We start from the raw sequence: 13,481 nt of genomic DNA, 5'->3' as shown, positions 1-13,481 counted from the left end.
AATATATAATAGCTCTACTATAAAATTATTGAACACCGATTGTTTTAAAGAGTTAAAGTATTACAAATATTTTAGGGATATTTTACAATTAAAAGTAGTATTTACCTATTAATAATTTTTACTGGAAAATTAGTCCTGTTGCTACGTATTTGTATAGCTAGAAATAGGTTAACCAAGAATATTGTATTGTTATAAAATTAAATGTTAGATGTTACCAACTAACCACTTTGTATTTTACTCATTTGTTACAAGCTTTTTAAGAATTTTAACAATTAAACATTTTATGTTGGTTCAAATCTCAATGCCATGGATTTTAATACCGGCTATAACGTTTTCGTCTTCATATAATAATAATTTCACTGTATTGAATAGTTTACTATAATATAATGTAACCTTTTTTCCCGATTATAGATTTAATTGAGAGGGGTCAAGATAAGAAGGCTCTAGACACATTGCAACAAGTATTCCTAAACAAAAAATACAATTACAATTGGTCAGAGATAATGGAGCCGTTGATGATGCTGTATCTGAATTTGTGCTTTGAGTTAAACCAATTAGATTGCGCAAAAGAAGGTTTAGTTAAGTATCATAAATTGGTCCGGTTTGTAAATGTTACATCCCTGGAGAAAGTTATGATGGCTTACTTGCGTGCGGCAGACAGCAAAGTTAAAGGGCCTTTAAAACAAGCAGCTCGAACAATAATGCCGGAAATGGAAGTTCGGAGTAGCGCAGAGTCAGATGGTGACGATATAAATTTTCTGTACCGGTCGTATATTTTATGTTTAAGGCTGCTTAAGTGTAACCAGCACGTTGAGGACTTATATCATCAAGTAGCCCGGATGGCCTTGCAATTCTGCCTGGAATATGACGGAAGACGTGAATTGAAAAATATAGGTGACATACTCACCCAAGACTTCAAGGATGTCTGTGATGCACCCATAAAGCTTGACAACGTGTCGATGTTCAGATTGGTTACTCAACGGCTACATATCCAAACATGGTGAGATTTAAAGTTTGTGTTTTATTAAATTTAGTTAAATAGTTCCCGGGCTTTTGTTTGTAGAACACAATTCTACCAGATTGTTCAGTAAATTTTGTCATTATATAAACAAAACACTATTTTTTAGTTTGATATACAATTTTATTTATCTGCATATCAGGTGTACAGTCGTTTGGACTGGTTGGACTGGTGGGTCGGACGGTGGGAAAGCGCCATCGGAGAAACAGAAAGGTCAGAAACCGTTAAGGATCGAAAATAAAAAGTTCGGACAATCTGTTGTTATTTTCTGCAATTGTGTGATCAAAACACTCAGTACAAAGACAAAACAACGTTAGATAATCGGGCGAATAAAAACAGTTTACCCTAGAAACAGGTTACTTATGAAACAGATGTAGAAAAACTGCAACGAGAAGCAGTTTGGATAAAGGTTAAAAATAAAAAGAGGGCGGCAAATAATTCACCAGGGTCCTCACCGGAACAGCCAAAAATGAAACAAAATAAAGAGCAATAACAAAATAAAGAAGTAAAAATGCCCAGACCACCTCCAACTATAGTAAGTAATGTCACTGACTTTAACTTAGTTTACGAAATCATGAGGAAAAATAAGAATCAACAGCTTTAAACAACGGACAAATCAAATTAAACGCCGAACGTTGCAAAACATTCACTAAAATAACATAGTGTGTAGAATTTTTAGAACTTCAATGGCTTTCCTACGAAGACAAACAGACAAGAGACGTTAAACGTTAAAATTATAGCAAGAGGGTTCTCACTAACAGCCAAAACTACAAATATAATAGATGCATTGCAGAAAATTGGACTTAAATGTACTAATGCAGTAAAAAGAAGAACAAAAGAATAACGATACGGTTATAAAGTAAATAGCCTTTATAGCGGAATTAAAAGAATATTAGCAATTGAAGTGAAAATTGAACCACTTAAAAAGGCGAATTTTGTACCACAATGCAATGCATAATGAAGGGAATTACACGGTTGGAACCACAAGAGACTCAACCAAAATGTGCAAACTGCAGTGAACAACATCCAACAAGTTACAGATGTGTAGTCGCAAAAACATTCCAAAAAAAAAGACATACATTTATATAAGCTAAACTGTAAGAAAAATTGACTAAAAAGAAGTAACCAAAAATATAGTCAAGTTAATGAAAACATTAGTTATACCCAAAGTATGAACAAGGCTGAATCTATGAAGACAAAAAAGCAGAAGCTACAACTAACGAATTTTTAATAACGTGTAGCAATAATAGATAGACAAGAAGAAATTATCTAATAATTATAATAATACTCTGAAAGACTCCAAGAATTAGAAAACAATAATGGGGCAATAGCCTTAACTAGCAAAAAGGGCAAATGAAGATGTTATAACGGCAACGAACTGAACTACAGGCATTTTTGGAATTACAAAAAATAGAGGTTTATCTAATATCTGAAACCCATCTGAAAAAGGATTCCTTTATTAAATTTTGAGGATATACATTTTACCATACGGTACATCCAGCTAATACCGCAAGAAGCGGAAGTGCAATAATAATTAAAAACAATATTTATCACTATGAAGAAACTGGAGATTAATAGAAAATCAAATAACAGCGATAGCAATTAATTCAGTAAGGTATAGAATTAGACTAACTGCAATTTGACTGACCGCCAAGAGACAATACAAAAAAGAAAATTACCTGAACGCATTAAACAACTTATAATTGGAGGTGACTTCAATGGTAAAAATACAAGATGGCGGTCTAACAGTTAAATGTACTGAGTTAAAAATATAAAGCTGCTACTGAACTAGGATGTAACTACATGTCAACAGGAAAACCAACTTATTGACCGACTAATCCAAATAAAATTCCAGACCTATTAGCCATTTTTTATTATGCAGAAACATATCTACATAGAAATGAAGAAAATTTTGACATAAGCTCAGATAATTCCTCGGAGATTCTGACTCTAAATGATAACATAACAAAAATAATAAAAAAGAACAAAACCCAACGCTAACAAATAAGGGACCAATTCAAATCAAGAGTACAATTAAAGAAATTAATAATCCGAAAGAAATCAAGGAAATGGTAGCTGAAATACAAAAGCTACGAAAAAAAATGGTAACCACATAGAACACCTGAAAATAAAAATATTTTAAACAATATAACTCAAAAGATGAAAAGAAAAATACACCTCCATAAATAACTATCTGTAATCTGTACTGAAATCTGTAAGATGACAAGGAAACAGAATGTTCGCTCTGGAAAGCCATCAAATACCCAACAACGATCATGTCTAGACAGTCAGCCTATGAGAAACCTATAGTCTATTGAAAGTGTTTTCAGTAATGTATCATGGATATTACTGAATTCTGTCACATATTTACAAAACAGTTAGAATTCATTCTCTCCTCATACGTTGTAACCTAATGCTCATGTTTAATTTTGAACAATTACAATCATTTCTGTGCACACAGATCTTTCACGCCCTACAATGCCATTTTCTACAGTTATATTCAATTAATTATGTGCATACCTTTCGTTGTTTCCACTCTCATCACTCTGTCTCAGATATTTCTGGCATTGCACAGCATTATCACATATCCTGAAAGTTTCCTTGAGTCACTTTCACTTTCCCACTCATTGTCCAATTCAATCACTGAACTGTTAATTTCTGATCTGTCTGAAACATGCTCACAGTTTCACCATTTGTCAATTACTTCTTCTGTATTTCTAATCGAATCCATCCAAACCCAAGGTGTTATGGTTGACAATGCTTCCTTCCACATATCCAAACAGTTTTTGATGGACTATCCTTCTCGACCAGCAATATATCTGCAATTAATTATTAATAAATATAATGACCAACAAAACCCAATTGAATGCTATTGTAACTTTTACCTTTTTCCATACATTTTTATTGTCTTTACACTTTTTTTCTTACTGTCTTGCCAAGAGTGCCACAATGGACGATTTTGAAATATTCAAGTTTCATCAAGATACACAAACTCAAATAGTTCATCTTCCTTGGTTTTATTTTATGCCTTTAAAAATTAAATTATTTTTAAGGTAATCTCTAGAAGTTCAATTAAAACTCTCCGAGGGTTATCTTTACACCATTCAAACCCTATGCCCTGTAAGAGTATATGAAAGGATGTCTTACATCCTTCAAAAAGCTGCATGCCCCTAATTCTTATTTATTCTTTCCATAGACAATTTTCTCTAAAATTATTTTATTAAATTATGTTTATATCGATAAAATAGTTTGTGTACTTACTGTTTTTATTAATTTCGTATATTTGGTATCGAATAGAGCCAATAATAAGATGGTCAAGATTCGTCACCCACTTGGTATGTAGACGGGTTTTCTTGGGTGAATCTAACATATTATTCTTCATTTTGTAAGCGATGTTATTCATAGCACCTACACTAATATTTAGCGCTGCAGTAACCCGCTGAAAAAATAATTTCAATAAAATTGTAGGGACTTGAATATCTACTGTTTTGGGCATTTTCAAACAAAGTAATATGAGCCACCTAAAATTTATCAAAATAATCAAAGCGCTAAAATAATGTTTGCCGGTTTATAACCTGTAGTAATTATAACTAATATTTTGAATAATTTAGCGTACATCTGACAACCAGACGGCGACCAGCTGTCAAACGTATACAAAATTCTTGATAGTGATAAGAGATTTTTACTCCCTCCTTTTTTACCTATAAATTATTGTGGCTGTATAATTAACTGTAGTTTTTAGATATGCTATAATGTTAAAATAAATTATTTTTGATAACATTTTTGTTCAATTATTTTATTTAGATTAGAATTTTTTTGTATATCAAAGCCAAACTGAGTTAATGCGGCAACATTGCATTACTAAACATGACGCATTACTAAAAAAACTTTGAATAAACTATATATTTACTACGTCTTCACTTTGTTCAGCTAGGATTTTCATAAATACGAAAGAATAATTTCCAAAAAAAACACCTAATAAAATGTAGGCTTATTCGATGCAAAATTCCGATATAATCTGGGAGATATTGTGCATTTAAATATTTACTTATACAGATAAAAATGAACAACAAATACAGTATTTTAAAGAATTTCATTTCTCGAGTGGTTTGCATTTAATTGATGAGTTAAATTTAACTATATTTAGACCTGGAATTTTTCTATCGATGTTTTATCACCAATATATAAATATGTTATTTTAAGCCTACGCCGCTTGCAAGTTGCCACGCAAATGCAACTTTGGCCGGAAGCCTATAAAACAATAAAAGATATGAATTATATAAAAAGAATGTCCGAAGAGAAACTAAGTTTTGAAGCAATGGACGAATATTATGAACAGGTGGTGACGATTTTTTGGTATACAGGGAATTATGTATTCCATGCCTCGGCACTGTTGAAATGGTTGCAGGTTAACAAAGAACAGGAGTTTATCGCCCAGGACAAGTTACGTGCATTGGCTTCTAGGTAAAATTTTATATTGTTTACAAACACACGAGGGTAAGGTGAAGAATTCTTGGCGTGACAATCATTTTTCTACATAATCTCCCTTGGCTTCAAAACACTCGCTCCAGTGTTTTTCCGACGTCAGTATTACTTCCAGGAAGGCAGAGTCTAGAACTCACAACTTCTTTGTTGAATGTGAAACGGTTTACAGAAACAAATTTATTCCAGATTGGGATGAATGGAAGAGGAGGGTACTCAATTAGGACACTATGAGGAATGACTGAGCATATCGTATTCCAAATCCCGCTGTTTTCCAGCTAATGCACTGGCGTGTGTTGTCCTCGTCGCGAATTTCAAGCTATTCAAATAGGTTGGTGTCAATATATTGATTGCGATCAACTTCTTCCAACTTCCAACCATGGGACAACTACCCACTGCTGTGCCACTCCGAGAACTTTTCACCATACCGTTACATATCAATTATTAATTACTTTATTATTAAGGGTGTTATTGGCTACTTTGGCTATACCACTATTACCAGATCGACCAGCCTTTGGTAGATTTATCGAGGACGTGAAGTCTCCTTTAAAAAAGGCACGAGAAATGACCGTCCATCTTGGCCTAAAAAAGGTTCCAACCAGAAATAACTTACTACAAGATTTGGTAAGCCGTTGATAATATTTGTTTACATAGATGTTAAGTCGAGATAATTAATTATTATCATTTATTCACATTAATTGACACTTTAATTAACACAAATCAGGCTGGATTAAATTAAGTTTCGTAATTTGTTACGAATTTTTATCAATTTTTGTTACGGCAATGTATATCTTCGAGGGTCACTATTTGTATTTCGGGAATTGGCAGCACTCTTGTCATGTGAGTCCATCTAACGGTTCCATCGTAAAGGTTGACATTTTTGACGATATACGTACTGAGAACATTTTGTTGTACGGACGCTATTTGTTTATCTTATATTTAGTAGAAAGTTTCGTCTCGACAAAAAATGGAACTGAATTGTGAACATTTTCGTGCGATGATTTTTTACAATTTTCGACGTGGATTATCACAACAAGAGTGCATCAATCAACTTAATTTCACCTTTGGCGATGAAGCTCCATCAAAAACCACCGTGTATCGCTGGTTTAGTGAATTCAATCGTGGTCGTAGTTCGCTATCCGACGAGTATCGTGAAGGTCGTTCAAAATCGGCTATTGTGCCAGAAAACATCGATGTTGTGTGCGAAATGTTTAAGCAAGAACGTCATGTCACCTATTGTGAAATTGAGGCATCCCTAAGCATTAGTTCCACCAGCATATATGCGACTTTACATGAACACTTAGTTGTGCGAGTTATGTTCGTGTACCAAACAATTTGACAATCGCTCAAAAAAAGGCTCGTGTCGATTGGTGCAAAACAAATGCTTAACACATTCAATCGCGGTGCTTCGAAAGACGTTTATAAAATCTCGACAGGTGACGAATTATGGATATATTCGTATGAGCCCGAAAGTAAGCAGCACTCGAGTGTATGGGCGTTCCAAGATGAACCAAATCCAATAGAAGTAGTTCGCGCACGAAGCACTTCAAAGAAAATGATGGCCTGTTTCTTCGGGAAAACTGGTCATATTGCAACAGTGCCTTTATAGGATCGTAGAACAGTAAATAAGTATTGGTACACAACCATTTGTTTGCCAGAAGTCTTGGGTGAAATAAGGAAAACAAACAAGGGACGCCGGATCGTTCTTCATCATGACTCAAAACATCGAATTGATGAGTCATCCGCCGTACAGCCCTGATTTGGCACTCAATGAATTCTTTTTGTTTCCATCCGTGAAGAATAAACTGCGTGGTCAACGATTTTCATCACCCGAAGAAGCTGTTGAAGCGTTCAACAATCATGTTTTGAAGATACCTCATTCGGAATGCGTATACAAAAGTGTATCGATCATCGTGGCGAGTACTTTGAAAAACAATAAAATATATTCGCAACTTAACTATTTGTTTTTTTCCTATTCCCGAAATATAAATAGTGACCCTAGTATCATCTTAATTGAATTATCAAAATGTGGCTCTAGAGATCAAGTCAAGAGCAAATAAATCTATTTTTTCATGTACATTTGCATTTTATTACATACAAAATACGAGTATAAGCAGTTAGTGTCATATGGAACATAAGGTTGGGGGAAAAGTAAGTTCATTTCCTCTTAATAGATGGCTTTAAAATCGCATATCTGTAGGAATGTTCGTCGGATCGGTCGTTCGGAATGACTGGCTGTCGACGCGATTGCTTGTCTGAACACTCACTACTATTTTTGGAAGGAATTTGCACGAGAACTAAAAACACTAGTTGAATCAAACTTTTTTATTTTAACTTATAATTTATACATGTAGTCGACGGGAGAATTGACAGGATATTAGGTTAGGTAGGGGAAGTACGGTAGCGCTGTGGAAGTGGTACCCCTACAATGGGGTGGAGAAAAGAAAGGAGGGCTAGACGTCGTCGTGATAGCCTTTTATAGCCTGGAACCGCATGGTACCAATCCACCAGCGTTACCAACCTTTGAACTTGTTGTTGGTGAATGCGTGGTGGTCTAAATGGTCGTGGCGGTCGCATATCTCCAATAATATTTACTCTATCCGTTTGCGTTTGAGAAATTTGAATCTTCGAAACGGAAAAGGAAAAAATACAGCGCAGGTTCATCAAAAATTATGTGGTGTTTATGGTGATGAGCACTTAAGGAAACGCCAGTTTTAGAATTAGTTTGCTGGATTTGTTTTATCAAGATTCGACGTTAAAGATATCACTCATTAAAACACAGCACTCTATTGGCGATTTACTAATGCGCATGCTTCAGTTTTCTGCGTATTCAGCAACTGCTGGTTTCCGAGTGAATTTTGATACATGAAGTTTATAAATAATATTAGGTTGAATGTTTTAGGCGAATTTAAGTTCTTACATTAATCTTCAAGAAGTTTGTTAAAATAATCAATTTTTTCTTATCTAATAAAAAATTAATATAGACATTTAAAAGTAGACAATATGAAAATCAAGTATCAATTTAAAAATCTCTATAGCATAAATTACACAAGTTTACAAATTCGGTTCGACTTTTGGACCCGAGCAAATGAGAACGATTCTCAACATTATTTGATGAAAAGGACTCAGATCTTCAACCTGTGTTTCAAGATTAGTTTTAGTTTTCGAGTTAGCGCATGGTGACAGCACTGCGCTGTCAGTTGACTACGTTACATTAAGCATCATTTGAAACTTATTTTTGGTTTGGTTGGTTGGGTGCAATCTGAATGCACGAAATTTTGTTGTATTTAGTGCCTGTGGAACAGACGTGCAATTGATTATTATTGTATGAGGACGGTGTGGCCGTGTAGTACCCATTATGAACCAGGACAACAAAGCATGTCCTCTGTACCACCTGTGAACCCCACAGGACATTTTATTTCCAGCCCTTTACCTTATATTTGGCTAAAATATTTGTCAGACCTGATATTCGAAAACTAATGGCTGATGCAAAATTTATAAAATAGTTATCGTTTATTGAAGCAGCAGCATGGGCATCGTCTCAAAGTGTTCACAACTTTCTCGGTAATCACAAATTATCACCAGCGTTACCAACTTTTGAACTTGTTGTTGGTGAATGCGTGGTGGTCTAAATGGTCGTGGCGGTCGCATATCTCCAATAATATTTACTCTATCCGTTTGCGTTTGAGAAATTTGAATCTTCGAAACGGAAAAGGAAAAATACAGCGCAGGTTCATCAATCAGGTTACAAGCAAATATTTGATAATTTGTTACGCACTTACCATAAGATTGAAGCTCGAATTTCTCTCAAAATACATTTTCTGCAACACTCAGTTTAACCTCTATCCATTCTGATGTGTATCTTTTAATCCAATAAATGGCCGTTAATGGTCAAAAATAGTAAAATAATGAATTTATTGAATACTAGCTGACACGGCAGACTTCGTACTGCCTCAATCGATAAATAATAGACCTAATAATCCGTAATTCATAAAAAAAATGCTCGGTATGAATAAAAAACAGAGTTTTTCTGAAATACTAGCTATTTGTAAGGTTTCAATTAAATATTTACAGATACACAGTTATGATACAGTTTGTTAATCAATTTAAAGCTTTCTGATAAACTATATTTTTTGTTTTGTTTTGTGGTGTATAAATAAACGAAGATGACGGTTCTCCGAAGTGCGAACACGCGACGTATAATTGTGCATGCGCGAGACAAGGAAACTCCAAGTTGATTCTGCAAACTTCCAACGATTGGCCTTGAGATTTATTTATGGTCATCGCAAAGGGTAGGCGTACTGGAAATTGTAAACATTTAAAATCGAATGGGAAATCCGCTGGAATTATCGACATACGCGGAATCAAGACCTCCTCTCCTTTGTATATCACCTTTATGATTGTTGCCTCAAAGACGCTATTCTTCATCTCTTTCACAGCCAGTGTTGTTCCATTGTACAGTCGAGATTGATTAATGTTACGCAGCATGATGACAACTGATCCTACTTTTAACTTAGAATTGTGAGGTGGTAATCCAGGCAATTCCAGTGAATTTTAAAATTTCGTGGGATAGTTGACTACGTCGTCCTGGTTCATAACGGTGTCGACTGATTTGAAGGAAACCAACTGTCCCGGAAGAAAATTTTGAACGGGCGCATTGAGATTCTTGACAATCTCGAATCCTCGACTTTTTTCGTCCTGACCATTTTCTAAATAGACTGCCAAATGGACTACAGTAGGGTGTCTTTCATGAATCGCAAATGAAAAGATACGCCAAATTGCTTCGTTGCTACTTACATAGCAACCCATCCGGCACTGTGATATTTCGTCATTTCCATTGGTTACAGAAGACGCCATATCGCTATTTTTATTAACATATTTACACATGTACCTTATCGACTTCACAGAGTTACAATATTCCACATTGATGTGAGTTTCAAAACCTTTGGATAATATTGGCGAGTATGGCACGATCCAACAATTGTCTACATCAATATTTTGTCCTCTTACCTTCACAACTACCGATCGCCCATTGTCCGCAACTGATCGCTGACGATACAATGAGTACCCATCATTTCCCGTTATGGTTTGAGCAATCAGGTTTCTTGGGTATCGCTTGCCGTCAATCACACAGCGTGAATTGTTGTTGAAAATTCCACAAGGTTCATGTATCATGTGTTTGGTAACTACTGCATGCAATTTTGGGTCAACTGTGGAAAAGCGGGCATGAAATTGTCCTGTATAATATGTGTAGCGCCAAATGATGTCATCTGGAAACAGCTGTTATGTTTCAGAATGTTGGCCAAGAAGTGCTTAGAATCATTTCCAATCCCAGAAACTAAAGAGCGTAAAGGATCTGGTGGTGGGACCAATTGTGGCAATTTTATTTTGCCTCCAGCACAACATAATCCCATAGATTCACCACTGTATTTTAACGCCTTGCCATATTTACAAATCATCGTCATTTCTCCAATTGTTACTGATTTGTCGGCATAATAATCTATTGCCGCATCATAGTGGAATGCAGCTTGTTCCAGGATCACAGTGTCTGCGGAATCGCTCAATTTCATTAGTCATGCTCGCTGTTGTTCTGTTTGACGAACTCGTTACATTCTAAGTCTATCTACTTCGTTGTCACTCTCTAAAGAACACAATTTTGACATAACAATACGACTATTTTCTTGATCTGTCTCTCTCTGGTCATCAGTGCGGTTAGCACATGAGGTAGCTCTTCGCATATTTGATTGAAGTCCGGCCATGTTCTCCTCGGCATCGTAAATTGTAATTAGTCAAAGTGAGAAAAGTTATCGCACACTTTTCAGCAAAGTGTCACTATTACAAAAAATCAACAAAAAAGAGCACATAATTTGAAATGTCATTATCACGAAGGATCACCGAAGTTAAGAAAGTTCTCGCGCACGTACCGGTAATCGTCATTCAAAAAGATAGAAAATGCACTCTTTCTGTCTGAAGTATCGATCGACATAGAAGATGGATCGACATATTAGTTGGTTTTCAAATGTCAAATATTATGGTTGTGTTCAGAAATTTAATTTGTGACAAAACTTAAGATTTACCAATCTATATAAAAATAATATGATATATAGTTAAAAACTGTAGTTAGCTAAAATTAAGTTTATTTTTTACCTCCTGAGAATAAAGATATAATTATAAATAATAAATATTATAATAATAAATTCTAATTACTTATTCATTTTAAACTATTCTTTCTATTTGATTTCTGAACGACGGTGGATAAATTAAAGAAAAAATAAAATTTCGAGCATTTTCACGTTTACTCACCTTTTAAACCTTCCCTGGACTTCCACAAATAATTCAAGACCAAAATTATCCAAATCGGTCCAGCCGTTTTAGCGAGACTAACGAACAACGAACAATTCATTTATATATATATATATATATATATATATATATATATATATATATATATATATATATATATATATATATATATATATATATACATATATATATATATCGAAAACTACAACTATGGTACTACAACTACAACAATGATATATAGAGAACTGTTGGTGGTGTAAAACCGTGGAACTCAGATTAGATTGTTTAACAGTCGTTTACATTAATGTTTCCCATTTTCGCTAATAAATATACATGCAAGCAGTATGAGTAGACATTTAACCAAAACTTTAAATGCTATATCCAATTTTAATATATTCATATGCATTTTAGATGGATGCAAATGTGATTAGCCTTGCTACATCGAAGATCCAAAACCTATACAAATTATTGGAAGTAGATTTTGAACCACTAAAGCTGTGTTCAAGTGTTAACGTCATTATATCTTATATTAAAGAAGTTTCGGAATTCGGTAAAAAGGAGTATTTATATATTTGTTCATGTATAAGCATTTTCAATAAGGAAAGGTCGATGTTGAAACAGAATAAGACAATGCTCATGTACGCCGCTATATGTGGAATAAACATCGTTCAAATATTTGTTACATTTTCTCACAGCGATACGAATCCAAAATATCAAATTTTCAATGATTCTGTCACATAGATTCCGTTGAAATTAAAGGCATCAACTTATTCACGCAATAGTCTATCCATAGGGATACCTGGAGCGCGCACAATAATTTTACATTGCCAGTTCTTGTAAATTATACGTAAATTTGAAGAATATAATATATATATATATATATATATATATAGTACTACATTATTATTTTTACTACATTTTAAAGTTTATTGATACAATGTTGATCTTCTAAAATATAATAAAAGTAATATGAAGACATTTTCATAAGAATATTTAATTTTAAAATAATTTTGATAATTTCAGGAAAAAATTAAATAAAAGATAAGAAGTAATAATGTAAGTAATACGAAGAACTTTTTATAAAAATATTTAATTTTATTTAAAGAAATATGAGAAAATAAAACAATATGTAAGATAACAAATACAATTTATTTATCAATATATAAACATCACTCAACAAATTCTATTTCTCTAAAAATAAGCAATAAACTCACCACCTGCGAGGTAAAGTTCCAGGCGAACTTTTTTTGTATGGTATCCCGTTTAGGTCAAGTCCACAAACCCCAATCTTAACATGTTAACTTAACCCATTGTCCGATCTCCAATCATCTTCGGTCATACTCTTTAACAAACAAACTCAAGTTCTGTGCCTATCAAAATTCCCATTTCTATTTTCTTCCATGAAAGGCGTTTTGTTTTTAGTATAGCTACATGACTTCATTAAGGATATAGTACGCAACGCTTTATTTTGAAACCATTAAATGATGGCTACAGTAGACTTGCTAGCAGTACCCCATAGTTGGATTCCATATGACTAAATAGGTGTAAGTATTGATTCGAATCCAATACCTTACTATCTAATAATATTATAATTTATATCTACGCCCAATGACTCAATAATTTGATATGTTAACTATTTGCAAATATGTGTGTCTTCCAAGTTAAGCGTCGGTCTAGA

At 34.0% G+C, this 13,481-nt stretch overlaps 1 protein-coding gene across 6 annotated transcripts in view; it reads left to right on the top strand.

Annotated features, from left to right (window-relative positions):
- The window catches only part of LOC143199980 (eukaryotic translation initiation factor 3 subunit A), a 32,383-nt gene that overhangs the window by 3,798 nt on the left and 15,104 nt on the right, over window positions 1-13,481 (top strand). For 5 of the 6 annotated variants that reach the window (XR_013006597.1, XR_013006598.1, XM_076410193.1 and 2 more), the window contains exons 2-5: window positions 412-1,000; window positions 5,222-5,482; window positions 5,965-6,124; window positions 12,215-12,353. Coding sequence is in view for 4 of the 6 variants with exons in the window: in XM_076410193.1 (XP_076266308.1) it covers window positions 412-1,000; window positions 5,222-5,482; window positions 5,965-6,124; window positions 12,215-12,353 (1,149 nt within the window). In the remaining 2 variants the exon portion in view is untranslated. The remainder of the gene's footprint in view (window positions 1-411; window positions 1,001-5,221; window positions 5,483-5,964; window positions 6,125-12,214; window positions 12,354-13,481) is intronic. The other variant, XM_076410197.1, reaches the window with a different exon arrangement.

This window comes from Rhynchophorus ferrugineus, unplaced genomic scaffold, assembly GCF_030347505.1.
Source record: "Rhynchophorus ferrugineus isolate W39M unplaced genomic scaffold, kcgeb_rfMv2 rfM7, whole genome shotgun sequence".
Taxonomy (NCBI): Eukaryota; Metazoa; Arthropoda; class Insecta; order Coleoptera; family Curculionidae; genus Rhynchophorus; species Rhynchophorus ferrugineus.
Note: the sequence above shows the minus strand (reverse complement) of the source record. Positions and strands in the feature narration are given on the sequence as shown.